General features: G+C 38.1%; 1 protein-coding gene across 1 annotated transcript in view; it reads right to left on the reverse strand.

Annotated features, from left to right (window-relative positions):
• The window catches only part of LOC115896966 (metabotropic glutamate receptor 1-like), a 155,089-nt gene extending 147,760 nt beyond the window's left edge, over positions 1-7,329 (reverse strand). Inside the window, exons 1-2 of the mRNA XM_030929288.1 lie at positions 7,287-7,329; positions 4,878-5,894 (exon numbers count right to left, since the gene is read on the reverse strand). Of these exons, the coding sequence (XP_030785148.1) occupies positions 4,878-5,577 (700 nt within the window). The 5' untranslated portion in view covers positions 5,578-5,894; positions 7,287-7,329. The remainder of the gene's footprint in view (positions 1-4,877; positions 5,895-7,286) is intronic.
• Positions 7,330-15,318: the final 7,989 nt, after the last annotated feature.

Raw genomic sequence — 15,318 nt, forward strand, 5'->3', positions numbered from 1 at the left:
TCCAGATAAGCAAATCTGCTTTTTTTCCACACCATGAGAGCACTTTCAATACTGCTTCTTTTACAAATGCTGTATTTCCAAACAAAACTCTAACCAAAATTGCCTTTTTTCTAGGTTTTCTCTATATAATTGCACCACCATTACATTCTTTCAGTTCCCTACAATTGAATAAACTCATGTTTATAAATGTCTATACTGTGATTGCTTTTACTTACTTTACATGTATTTAAACTGCACTCCCCTCAAAGTAAAAACTACTTAGTAACTGAAATTAAGTCTTCAAAATTGTTATTTAAAGTTTTTATGCGGTAAATCTTTACTTAAAGTCATCTGTTGTGATGATTTTTCATTTAAAGGACATATAGCCATTTATACATTTGCAAGGTAGTATAGTATGAGGAGGAAAAGGACTGTACAGGAGGAATTCATAATAGACTGAGTGAACACCAGAATTAGCCAGGTAGTTTGCTCATGAAAGAGCTTGAGACTTTACTTTTGACCCTTATCTTCTTTAGGTTTTAATGTATACAATTAAATTCTGGAGACACAAAGCTGGAATACTAAGATAAATTAAATAATCAAAATCCCAGAACTTACTGATGTTAGAAAGGCAGATTGAAGCTAATAATTTTACATTTAAAGGGAAAAAATTCAAGTCCTCCTCTTGAATCTAATGGTAACAGTAATAAATTAATAACTGTTCAAGCATAAAAGGAAGGAGATATGGCTTAATAGCAGCACTTTTGAAAAGACCTTGGGATGTTAATTGATGTAAGATCTACTCTACTCAGCTATAATGGTAAGTGAAGTAAAAAATGAAATGCGTGAGTGAAGGAACTGGAGAGGTATACTGTAAAAGAGAGATTATTCATTGATGATAAATGTCACATGGAAAAGAAGCTTGAGTGTTTTGGATGACTGCTAGTCTTCAATGAAGGATTGGTGGAAACTTCAAGAAACCTGTTTTAGGTCATTATGTAGAAGAACTGACTAAAAGTCAGGTGAAATTCTGTTCTCAATTTAACTCCTGTATACTCCTTCTCTAATAAGAAACCCTAATCACAATTAGAAAGCTTTGAACGTGGGCAAGCATGTAATGTGATGTTCTAAGCATCTTTCATTAGTTGGTCTGAATAACCTTTCAAGACACTCCTATTTCTTACTATATGATCAAAAGAGCAACGTATTAAGATAATTTCCTTTGAAGTAGGTTGCTTCAATCAAGACAAGAAAGATATAGAGAAAGTTGCTGTTACATAGGAAATATGATATTTAGTAGATATGAAATTATTAAAGGTAATTGCATTAACCAAAGTATGTATTTATGACTTAGGAGGACTTTTTTCTGATGTCATTAGACTTTTTAATTGTTTTATATCAACTAAAAAAGTACTTCAAAAGGAAAAAAGCAGATCTTGGAAAGAAGCTCAAAAAGGACAATTTTATATAAAATGTAAGCAAATGTAAAAAAATGTTGCACCAACATGAAAATCTAACTGGAAAGAAAAGTTTACCTTAAAGTGGATATTTTAATAAGGGAAGCAGCATCACTAAATTCATTATTATATCAATACTTATCTAAGTATCTGAGACAAAATACTAGAAGTAAGGCTTAAGATAAATAAATAAATAGATAGATAAATAAATAAATGAATGTAACGAATGAAAATTTATCCACTCAAAAAAAAATCTTATAGCTACAAACTCAAAGAACATTTTTATTGGACTTATTCAATGCTTTGAATTTTATTAACTACAGTTATTTTTAAGTACTGTTTTCAAAAATCGTTTGAAATGATAAATTTGTTTTTTGATAGGGAATCTGCATTTTATCAGAAGAACAAAATACAGTGTACTTGGCTGAGATATTCTTATCAGTGGTAGGCTATTTCTGTATTATATACTTAGTATATTTAAAGACTCACATTCCAGGTGGGCAGCTTGCTCCAAAGCACATTCAAATTGTATTTGTGGATAAGGCTCCATTACTCCAATATCCTGCTTCCCCCTTGACAGACCCATCTTAACATTTCCCTCCAGAGCCAATCATGAACAATTTCTGGAGAGTCTATTGCATTGCAGGTAACTTTATGTGTACTGATTTTCTTTTATTTTATGTAAGTTGATAATTGTCATGTTTCAAGTGTGGTACAAATAATACAATAAAAGATTGAAAAGAATGTAAAAGAATATAAAAACTAAACTGTAATTGGTTAAAATACAAAACAAAAGAGAAAATATCTCCAAGTTTAGCTTAAATGTAAAATGCAGTAATATAAAATCAACTGTGCCATTCAAAAACAATATGATTTCAAGGTAATCTCACAATTAACTACAGAAATGAAGGTACACTAGTCCAGTCAGTGCTTTTGGTATTAACTATACTTGGTTAACTTCTAATATAAGAAACAATGATAATGAATTGACTAGGGAATGGCTGATTTGGAAAGGAGAGATAAAGGTCATGGGAGGCCCTAGAATTTCTAAGTCCTACGTTGCCAATATCCAGACAAACTGGTTTCCTTGCTGAATAGTGCTCAGATGACAGAGACAACCCTGATATGTGGTCTTCACTGCTATTTGACAGGGAACTGTCATCAGTAGGCAACCCCATCAGTCTGAAAGCAGGAAAATTACTAAATGATCCAAGAAAGTGCCTGTAGGCCAGTACACTGTGGGGCCCTGAGAAGCAGGAGGGCAAAGCCTCAGGAAAAATGAATCTTCAGCGGGAGCTTACACAAAATTCCTTTCCAGATAGAAGGAAATAAATGCATTTTAGTTTTTACAGATGTTACATTTAATAATGGCAAAGTGAATGATGTAATTGTTTGGTAATAAAATAAACACCACATATTGCTATGATGCTGTTCTGTGAACACAATGTAGTCTGGAATCAATTACTAGAATGGTACAGAGACATTGTCCTTGCCATACCACACCAATCAGAAGGCAGAAAGGAAAGATAGTAATCCAAACTAACACATGGGCAAAATTGTAATATTAGTCCTTTCTCAGCAAAATTAGTGAAAACAAGTTCAATTAATTTTCCAAAAACATAATTCTACTTCTCAGAAAGCAATCCACTATTAGCCACCTCTCACCAAATAAAATAATCTTATAATAAAATTATGGAAAATGAAAATACTGTTGAAAAATGATGAAATATTACTTCTTCCTGAAGAAATAATTTATACTTCTAATATCAATAATCAATTATCTAGCTCAATGGGGGAAATATTATTAAATATTTAAATAAATCACATTCAATCTAGATTTTGCCATTCTCTTTGCCATCATCTTTGGAACCTTCCAATGATGATATTTAACACATTTTAACTTGCTCTTTCAGGATGTTTCATGTAAGCAAGCACTAAAGGAAACTATGCTAAACATTAACATGTAGTAAAGTTAAATATTACAATATAAGGAATTAACATCTGAACCTAAGCTTGTGTCTTTAAAAAGTAATGAATTTTTGTTCAAAAAGAAGTATGCAGTTCATGATTAAAAATCAAGCTTCAGAAGCATAAGTCTGTTGTTATAAAGTTATATCACAGCAGATAGATTTTTTCCAAAGCAAAATCTGAAAATATAATGTGTAATTCTGCATCATTTACATTTGTTCTGAAAATTCTGTTCCCTTTATAAAGTATATGTTTTTATTAATGATAACCATATAATCACTTCACTATGGATGCTGCCAATTTCTATAATCAAACCTCACACCCGTTACTGAATATTGTGGAAACATTAAAAGAATGTGGAGCTACATCTATGGCTTCTTGAAAATCATTTGACTTGAAGAAATACGAATGCAGAAATACCAGCAAGATTGTCTTCTTATGCCAGCTTATACATGTGAATTGTCCTAGATGTTAATTTATAACCAGGGCCTCAGTTTTTTCATAAACCTACTGGGGGAATTAAGAGTAGCTGAGCTCAGAAATCCTCTTTTATTAAGCTGAAGAGAGTGTAGAAAATCTTCATATACAAAAATTTTTGAATATTCACATCCATAAGTTTCTGGAAAAATCAAAGCTTTTAATCTTAGGTTAATCTATTGCATTTTAGAAAGACATTATAAACCTAATATCTGCTATCCATTCATTAGTATTTTATAACTGATCTAACTTTAATTCTAATATGTAAGTTCATTGTGTTAGAAGAAAAAGACTAGAAACAAAAGCTCAAATCCAACTGGTCACCAGTGTTATTTCTCATAAAACAGGATAATTCTTGGGGGAGTGAGGGAATCTGGACAATTTTAGCCTATCAAGTAAGAAGAAAATACATGACTTAAATTACTTACTTTTTCTTTGTAACTAAGGTACTCCAGAAGTAAAAATATGTTTCTGATATACTGAGGGAGATGACTGCATTAATCCTATATTCACAGGAAAGTTTTCCATATGTAAGAAGGGGTACAAGAGGACAAAACACCTTCAACTGTTCAAGAAAGATAAAGCCTTGAAGTCCAATTTGTGGAACAGTAACTTCTTTTTGCCAGTCACTCACACTGAATTAACTCCTTACACCTGGAAAGTCATAGCCGGTCACTGAAGGGCAATATAACACCTTGGACAAATAAGCCTTCCAAACACAAACTCAATATACGAAGGCAAACAAGTATCCAAATCAAATCTACTGCTGGACACTTTGCATGGAAAGTTTGATACCATTTCAGCTCCTACTATCCTCAGATATTCTATGGGGTACAATTTTCCTAAACTATAATTGTAAGGAAATGGGTGGGCAGAATGGTAAACTCCTTTCTCCACAGTGCTAGAAATAAACAGGAACAATACTATGATCCCAGGAACACATAGTGCAATGCCCTGGCTTTCTCAGTACCCTTCTTTCCCAAATATAATGCCTACCTTCGGTGTGGACTGCAGAGACATAGGTCCAATTGTAACGTTTGACTATGTCAAGCATGGCCCTTGCCTGCAAAGTGTCAGAAGGGACAACCCTCAGGAAGTATTTGTACAAAGTTTTGTCACTCAGGTCGATGCTTGTGGCTGAATAAGCGATCTGCGGGATGTCGAAGAGCTGGAGCAGGTTCTGCACTTGAATGGCTACAGAGCTGGAGCCGGGACCGATCACTCCCGCAATGGGCTTCTTAGTCCTGCCGGGGGGGAGGGACTGGCCATCAGGCAGGCACCGGTTGAGCCCATCCTTCTCATCTCGAATGGAAATCAGAGAGTCCCTAATGAACTCAATGCTCTGTTCCAGAGCCACGGAAGAGTGCCAGCAGGAGTCCCGGATCTCACTGCCCAGGGTGATGTTGGGCAGAAGGACTGGGTCCGCGTTGATCTTATCCAACGTGTGGAACATGGCCTCCACCCTCTGGATACCATACTGCTCCCTGATCTCCCCACACTTCCTCTCGGGCACTTTCTCGGCCGGAGGTTGGTGATGGACTGAGAAGAGGGCTCCAATGATGACATCTCCGTCCATTCTGGCCACCGAGCGCTGAGACGACGCTCCCGCCAGCAACACCTTCCTGCCGGGGCTTCTGGGGAGAAGGGACACTTCCAAAAATATCGCTGGGAGAAAAACCAAGAGGAACCCGACCATGGTGGTGAGGACGCGGTCCACAGCCTGCCAGCCGCGTTCCCACGCTGGTCCCGCTGCAGGCTCCCAGCGCTCACCCCCGAGATGCCCAGCACCGCCTCTCCCAGAGTGGTGCCCCTCGCCAACAATGGTCGTCCAAGGCCTTTGCCTCCTCCACCACCGCCTCCTTCCCCTTCGTCCCCTCCTCTGGGTCCTCCACGACCGCCTCTACAAGCTGGAGGCGTTCGTAGGGAAATTCGAATCCCCGTTCTTCACCGGTGCATCAAGGTAAATTGATCAAGAGTACAGTAGAAATCGTGTTGGCAGCGGTGAGCTGGATGCTGCTGACAAAAGACAGAGAAAAATCACGGCCTTGTCATCAGAGGACCTGTGTTAAAACTCTGGGGTCCGTGATGTTAACAGTTGCCTTGCCCGTTTCATTTCGGCACATCCTGATATCGGCTGCAGGAACAGCTTGGAAAGCAGCTGTGGTCACTGAGGAAGGCGGGGTGTCCTATCCCCTCAGTCCTCACGGGTCCGGGCGGTGCAGAGCCCCGCCAACTCGCCCGCTCCTCCAGCCGTAAGTCTTTTCCTGGTCCCCTAATACCTATCATGCCTTCTTACTTGGAGGGCGGTGGGGAAGGTGAGCAGAGAGGAGGGGAGGAGCTAGGTCCTTCAACCCAAGAGAACTTTCCGGATTGGAAAAGATAACTTTTTTTCCAGAAGAAAATTTGGAAACTGATTGTAAAGGTGGAAGTGCGACTTTAAAATAAACGTAAATAAGGGATGCACCTTTTACTTTAATTTTGAGGGGTTCAAGATATCCTGACATACAATCAACTGTAAATTTAAATTTGCCAGCTTGAAGAAAATCCATATTAGTTACTAAGGCAACGCCTGGTAAAGTCTCGGTATGGAGGAGTTTGGTATGTTTCCCCCCTAAGAAGTCAGGCTTGCTGTGTATGTTCAAGAAGAAGGGGTGCAGATAAGGTAACTTGTTTCCCGCGGTGGGTGGACGGGTTAGAGGGGGTCCTGCGCTCTCCTAAATCGGGAGCTTTGGGGTTTGCATAGTTGCTAGAAAGGGAACGGAGGGGAGCTTTCGGGTTGCTCTCGCCGCAGCAGCCTGAAACATGCCGCCTTCAGGACCCTGGACAGTGCTTGGTCCAGCCAGCTATTCCCTGGCAGGGCCTGCAAGGGACGCTTTGACCAGTGAGTTGCAATTCCCTGACCCGCTTTGCTCTTTCAACCTCCCTCCTCTGCGTTCTTTACCCATACACACACACACACACACACACACACACACACACACACACACACACACACACACTTCCCTCCACTCGAGTCCCTACCGCCCCTCCGCCCTCATTCTCGTCACCTTGCACCGCTTCTGCAGGTATATATATCCAAACCCACCCGCTTGAGGACAGAGGCGCCAAATCTCAGCCGCCTGCGGGGCTGAAGTTGGCTCCCCCTCCCGTTCCTCCCCTGCTCCCTTTCTCAAGGTGAGAGTCAACGAAAAGGTGGCTATGGGAGCGGGTGAGGGGAGCACAGGAGGTGAGGCAGAAAAAGGAGAAAGACAACCCAGGCACCCATGGGTCCCGACCCTTCCTGAGGATACAGGACGAAAAGAAATACATAAGCGAGATTGCGCCTGGGACCCGGAGGGAAATCTGATAGACTGGGACTTTGTCTGCCGTTGTGGGTTGGTTTCACCCGAAGAAGTGTCCGGTCACCTGAGTCTGGAGGACATGGACTTGAGACGTACCTGAGTACCTGAGTCGGGGTAGACAGTGCTATGGTCCCGGGGCCAGAGAACCGTGGCCACGCTCGGCTTGCAGACGCCTCAGCTCTAATCCAGACGGTGCAAAGATGCGATCTGGGCTGTACACTAGTGCCCTCTTTCTTCAGCACTATTTTACCGCAAGGGAAAAAGAGGGGGAGGGAAGAAAGAAAGAAAGAAAGAAAGAAAAAAAAAAAAAAAAACAGGTCACCCAAGGCTTGTCTATTATCTCATGCATAAAAATCAGTCGTTTGATAGAGGGAGGAGGGGAGACAAGCTAGGGGAAAGTGGGGAATATTAATTCCTTTACTATATGAGTGGTCGCATAGAAGCTGCCAGATATGTGAACAGTCAGACAATCTGGCCAAAGAAGTGAAGAAATGCCTAAGCTGCTTTGGGATCGATATCTTTGTATATATCTCAGGGACTCAAATATATTTTCTCTCTCTGCAAGTAAAGTCCCTACAGAGGGAAACAGAGTCTAAATACATGTATAGACATCTAAAGAAAGGTTCTATTAGTAGATTGCAAGGGAAATCAGGAAGAGGCTGCATAGGGTGAGAGAAGAATAAGGACAGGCATGCCCATTATGAATTAAGGTATGCCAAATGAAGAGAGGCATATTGTGGATGTATTTTCAGGTCAAGATGTAACTAAATTGAGAATGAGAGTCAGGTCACATGGAAACACTGGAGTGACAAACAGTTATCCAAATTCCTCCCAGGCGGTCATCACCTTCCCTACAGGTCTATGGTGTTACTTCTTACTGCGTGAAAAGTGGAAGTTAAATCACATTTCTCTGGGAACATGTTGGCTGAGCAGAATGTGACCCGGCTTTTTCAGGGGAAAAAGACAAGTGACAGTGTGTCTTTCTACTCTTGTTCAAAGCTTTCTATTTATGTCATCTGCAGAGCAGAGAGATCAGCTTACATTGGTCCCTTATGGGTCAGCTTATAATCACCTTTCTCATGTCATTATTAAATTATGGAATGGTGCCATGTCAGACTGGAGGGGACAAACCACATAAGGCAGTTTCAAATACTCTTCAGTGTGTTCCATGAAACTTAGGAGGGAAAACAATAACTCTAGTCAATAACAAAATGTCTTTCTCATTCTGGTTCTGATCTTTTTTCCCTAAGTATCAGAGTTTTCTTGATGTTTTTTAGACAGCCCAAAGAATATGTTTTTTTCTTTTTCCACAAACAATGCACTAAACAACATTCAGATTTTTTAGACTAGATGATCTCAATGCGGGAAGTAGTCACATGTTTACATAAGGAAAATGGGAAGAGGTAAGTTCTGATCATCACATATGGGACTAAATGGTTCTCTGCCTCTACCCTAGGAATATGTCTGCTCTAAGTACAGCAAGTCACAGGTATGTACAGTGTCCCATAGTATCTGACTTCCTTTAGTAGCCACTTAAGTTCAATTTTAGATAATTCCATTAGAGTGTGATAAGTTCTAAACATTATTTTTCTATAATATTTCATAGATACAGTGAATGTGCAAAGATTTCTGTGCATATATAAACCCTTAATTATTATTTTCAGCATTAGAGAAAGTAAAGTCTCTGAAGTCCACATTTAGTTTCAATATGTGCTCTTAAAGCTGAACATCTTTAATATATCACATTGCTGTACTGAAGGAATAATTAAATGTTCAGATTTATTGGTTCTCAAATTCATTTTACAGTCCAAGTAAAAACTACACATTCAGGTTAGCTGAAACTAATCATTTTAAAGAGGATGAATTTGAGGATTATATCATGCCAGATGCATGTATATACAAAAATTACATATTAGAAGAAAAAAATTCAATGTATAAAGTTGAAATGATCAATTAAACTTATTGATAATGATTTAAGAGTTAACCATAGAAGGTACCAGGACAAAAACAAGAAAAGAAGGAGGCATCGAGACAGAAGAAGACAAGATCACCCAAATATACTTTCTCTTTCTATAAATGAAGACTTTACATAGGAGGCAGGGTCTAATACATGTGCAGACATCTAAGGGATGGTTCTGTCAGTAGTACTGAAGGGGATTACTGCAACAATGAGCTACATACAAACTAGCAAATACAGGTAAATACACTAATCTGTAAGAGTTCAAAGAATGCTAAAGGTTCAACAATCCAGAAATATTGTTAGTATGTATATTCAGTATTAGTATGAAATCACATTACATTCAATATGTGATCTGTAGCAGGGTAAAAAAGTGTTATCAGTCTTTAGGTTTGGGAAATCTATACACAATGTGGTGGAGATCAAGATCAAAACCAAAAGAATATCTAATCTAGTATGTGATTTGTAGCAGGATAAAAAAGTGTTATTGGTATTTAGGTTTTGGAAATCTATTTAATACACAGTTTAGTGGAGATCAAGATCAAAACAATATCTGAACTGTTATCTCAAAACAATGATTTAATGTGCTGCTGTAACAATAAGAACAACAGAATGCTCATCATCCTTATATGGTAATAAGGTCAATAATATCCATCAACAAAACTGTGGTCACCCTCCTTATGAATGTATGCATAATTATCATTGCTTTCCATCATAAAGTATTTCATAGAAGAATGAGTCTAGGCTATAAAAGAGCAAAAGGATATAAAGTTTTCCACATAAAATCAGCTAGAATTTTAACTCTTCAAATGGGAGAGCCAAGAAGTGAGCAAGAATAAGATAAAAGAAATAACGGGATGAATTAAGCCTTGTATTAGGTATTTCTTACACTACTATAAAGAAACATAATCATGTCAAAGGGTGAAGGGGAAGCAAGGGACATCTTCCCACAGTGGCAAAAGAGCAGGGGAAACTGCCACTTAAGAAACCATCAGATCTCATGAGAACTCACTCACCTATCATGAGAACAGCATGGGGGAAACTGCTCCCATGATCTAATCACCTTCCACCAGGTCCCTTCCTCAACACCTAGGGACTAAAATTTGAGATGAGATTTGGATAGGGACACAAAGCCAAATCATGTCATTTCAACCCTGGTCCCTCTCAAATCTCAAGTCCCATTCACATTTCAAAACCAATCATGCCTTCCCAACAATCCCCCACAATCTTAACTCATTCCAGCATTAACCCAAAAGTCCAAGTCCAAAGTCTCATCTGAGACAAGGCATATCCCTTCCACCTATGAGCCAATAAAATCGAAAGCAAGTTAGTTACATCCAAGACACAATGGCTCTACAGGCATGAAGTAAATGTTACCATTCCAAATGGAAGAAATTACCCCAAACAAAGAGACTATAGGCCTCATGCAAGTCAGAAAGCCAACAGTGCAGTCATTAAATCTTAAAGCTCCAAAATAATCTCATTTGACTCCATGTCTCACATGTCTCACATCCAGGGAATGCTGATGCAAGGGGTGGACTCCCATAGCCTTGGGCAGCTCTTTTGTTTACTTGCATTGAGTGCCCATGGCTTTTCCAGACACACAGTGCAAGCTGTCAGTGGATCTACCATTATGGAGTCTGGAGCATGGTGGCTCTTCTCACAGCTCCACCAGGCAGTGCTCCAGTGGGGACTCTGTGTGGGGCTCCAACCCCACATCTCCCTTCTGCATTGTCCTTGCAGATGTTCCCCATGAGGGCCCTGCCCCTGCAACAGACTTCTGCCTGGACATCCAGGCATTTACATACATCCTTTGAAATCTAGGCGGAGGTTCCTAAGCCTCAATTTTTGACTCCTGTGCACCTATAGGCTCAACAGCACATGGAAGCTTCCAAGGCTTGGGACTTGCAGCCCCTGAAGCAATGACCCAAGCTGTACCTTGACCCTTTTTAGCCACAGCTGGAGCTAGAGCAAATGGGATTCAGGGCACCAAGTCCCAGGGCTTCACAGCAATGAGGCCCTGGACCTGGCCCATGAAACCATTTATCTCTCCTAGGCCTCTGGGCCTGTGATAGGAGGATCTGCCTTGAAGATCTCTGACATGCCCTGGAGACATTTCCCCATTGTCTTGGTGATTAACATTCAGCTCCTCATTACTTATGCAAATTTCTGAAGCTGGCTTAAATTTCTCCCAAGAAAATGGGGTTTTCTTTTCTATCAAAAGGTCAGGGTACAAATTTTCCAAACTTCTATGCTCTGCTTCTGTTTTAAACATAAGTTCCAGTTTGAAGCTATATTATTTGGGAATACATATAACTACACTTTCAGATCACCTCTTGAATGCATCGTTGCTTAGAAATTTCTTCTGCCAGAGACCCTAAATCATCCCTCTCAAGTTCAAAGTTCCACAGATCTCTAGGGCAGGGGCAAAATGCTGCCAGTCTCTTTGCTAAAGCATATCAAGAGTGACCTTTGCTCCATTTCCCAATAAGTTACCCATCTGCATCTGAGACCACCTCTGCCTGGACTTCATTGTCCATACCACTATCAGCATTTTGGTCAAAACCATTCAACAAGACTCTAGGAAGTTTCAAACTTTCCCACATCTTCCTTCCTCCCATGTCTTCTTCTAATCCCTCCAAACTATTCCAAACTCTGCCTGTTACCCAGTTCAAAAGTTGCTTTCGCATTTTCAGGTTATCTTTATAATGGTGCCCCACTATCTGCCTCTGTGATGCCAATTTCCTGTTTTAGTCCCTTCTCACACTGCTATAAAGAAATACAATCATGGCAGAAGGCAAAGGGGAAACAAACGAAGTCTTCCCTTTGTGGCATGAGAGAGAGCAGGGGAAACTGCCGCTTATAATACCAAAACATCTTATGAGAACTCTCTATCATGAAAACAACATGGGGGAAATAGCCCCCATGATCCAATCATCTCCCACCAAGTCCCTCCCTCAACACCTGGGGATTACAATTTGAGATGAGATTTGGGTGGGGACAAAAAGCCAAACCATATCAAGCCTGTATTTCAAATTATAGTATACTCTAATGGGTACTTTGAAAAGTAAAATTTATGCAGTTACTTACATATGCAAATGAAGTATACACAAGTGGTAATAAACTCATTGCCAAAAAGATAGTAGTGACTGAAAATAGAAATAAGATCAAAAAGTCTTTGAGGAAATTGATTTGGAGAGCACTGATATGTAGTGTATTACTAAGGGAATATAACTGATGTTCAAGATAGATCAATGTTGTGGAGAGAAAATATTATGCTTTTCCATAAACTATCATGCTCCATGGACAATTAATTTAATTGAGTATAACATTTCTTACATTCTTATATTTTATTCATAGTGTCAGCAAGATAATTCAAGTCCCACTGAGAATTTTCAGTTTATCTATCCAATTTGGCTATCTACATGGCTTGTCTTTATTGGACTTTGTTCTCTGAACCAAAGTCAATTGGAAAATAAAATCTCTTCCTTTAAGAAACTGGAAACATTTTTATAAAACTTGTATGATTAACAAAGTAAAGAAAATGCTTTAAAAGATAAGGACTAAAGCCAAATTTACTATGTGTTCAATTGTTGTATTTGACTGATTAATTAGGCTATTACTATACATAGGACTATATTTAGAGATAGGACCAAAAGCATCGACTTCCCTAAGTGAATAAAAATCATTAATGGCTCAGTGAACTCATGCAGATTGACTGGGACACATACATTTGGCCACAAACTGTTCTGTCACAACGGTCCAAACATCTATCTTTATAGTATTAAATATAATTCAGTGTTTGATAGACCAGAAGCATGCCTATAGTTAACAATAATATGTTGTACATTTCAAAATAGCTAGAAGACAAGAAATTGAACGTTCCTAGCATAAAGTAAAGCCAAAACTTAAGGTAATGGCTATCCCAATTACACTGATTTAATCTTTATATTTATATGAATATATCTAAATATCACATGTACCTTAAAATACGTGCATCTATTATGTATCAATTTTAAAAACTTTACTTCAAAAAAGAAAGAAAATATAAATATAAAAATTGATCTAAAATTACAATTAAGGAGAATAAGATAAACACATTATTCTGGAAGCACAGTGAAGGCAGCAACTATTGTTTGTTTTATTCCCTGCAGTATCCCCAGTGTCTGCAACAATGTCAGGTTCATTATAGGTGCTCAAAAATTCATTGGATAAATGAATGGATACATTCTTTCTGAACATTAAAATTATCATCTTGTGTCAATGCCTTTCTCTAAGAATATCAAAGTCAAGCAGTTTACAGACTTTTCTCTTTTATTTTTAATATAGTGTAGAAAGAGTTATTTTGCAACTATGTCTCAAGTGCAATTAACTAACCTAATTAATATTAAACCTTTTAGAACCATATTTACACTACAAACTTCATTATATTTCAAGTATTAAAATGTGCTCCCAATGTGACAAAACCATTTCCACCACTGTGCTGCATATGTTAGTGTATAGAAAATGAAATTCCATAATAGTAAAAAAATAATAATTAAATGTAAGCTAATGTTTACTTAACGTTGTGGCTACATAATTTGAAAGTAACTATTTGAAAATGTTATCAGAACCATCATATGAGATGAGCAAAATAGGCATGTTATGGAATCCTACAGATGAAAAAATTGAGACACCAAGAATGTTTTCATACCTGAGCAAACAAGAATATTTTCACTAATAAATTAGTGGCAGCGTCACATCACACTATCTTTATTCCACGTTCATAAATTGAGTGTAGTAAAAACAAAACATATAAACTGAGCTAAGTATTACTTATTTTCATTTTTCCTTAAGCTTTGGACTGATGCTCTTCTCAGAAAATGCTTAAGTAATAAAGAAAGTGAATTTGAATTCCTTTCCCTTGGGCGTTTCTTCTGTTGAGGGCATAAACATTACAGGTGATTGTTCTATTTGCTTAAAATAGCCATCTTTTATAACAGTTCTAATAAAGACAGTAACCTACTTGCACAGTCTCACAGCCAACTTTTGAACAATTAAGTAAGAAAAGTATCTAAATTTTCAGATCCCATAAAAGCCTTCATTAGAAAAGATTTTCCTACTACAGTTTCACCTACACAACCAATTAAATTATTATTCCTGTTTAAACAGAAATATATTGTATTCCTACTTCACTGCAACAGAAAATCTACAACATAGTTGTTATACAATCAGCCTACCACCAAAATATTGCCCTACCTGAAACACATCCTTTATCCTTTTTATCAACCAGAGAATAGATAAACAAAATGTCTTATCATCACACAATGGATCACTACTCCACAATAAAAAAAAAACACACACACACTTGTATGGATGCACAGGATTCTACACACAAATGGTAATTATTGTTTAAGATTTAGAATCATACTTCTATAAATGCCCAAAATTAAAAATTTTATTCCAAGAAGAAAATTGTGTCAGTATCATTTATGACATGTGCCCATAAGGTTACCAAGAAATTTAGGTTATTTTCAAGAAACAAAATTAGGGTCAAATGATAGACATTAATTCAGAAGGAAAACACAAGCAAATGGGAACCCAAATACAAAATTCAGCTATAAAAGATTAAGTGGAAAAAAGTTTCTCTCTCTCTCTCTCTCTCTCTCTCTCTCTCTCTCTCTCTCTCTCTCTCTCTCTCTCACACACACACACACACACACACATACACACACACACACACACACAAATATGGGAGATAGATAGATAGATAGATAGATAGATAGATAGATAGATAGATAGATAGACAGATAGATACAAACAGTGATAAGCTTACTTCAAAGTTTCAAGTAACTTTGCAGTCAAACCAGATCTATGATTGCAGTCAGATCAGACCTATGTTTGAATCCCAGCTCCCTAACTTATTAATTCTGGTGCCAGAGAAAGTGACAGCATCTCTAAATCCCAGTTTCCTCAATAAAATGGAAATAATCATGCTTATCCTGATAGAGTTATTTTGAGAATTAAATGGAAGTGCTTAGTAGACTGATCGTTTTCAATATAAATGGCAGATATAATTATTATTATTATATAAGAACAATGATGCTCTTTGGTGATAGAGAAGGTAGTGTCTTGTTGAAAGAGGTCTAAAGTTCACTAA

This window comes from Rhinopithecus roxellana, chromosome 4, assembly GCF_007565055.1.
Source record: "Rhinopithecus roxellana isolate Shanxi Qingling chromosome 4, ASM756505v1, whole genome shotgun sequence".
Lineage (NCBI taxonomy): Eukaryota > Metazoa > Chordata > Mammalia > Primates > Cercopithecidae > Rhinopithecus > Rhinopithecus roxellana.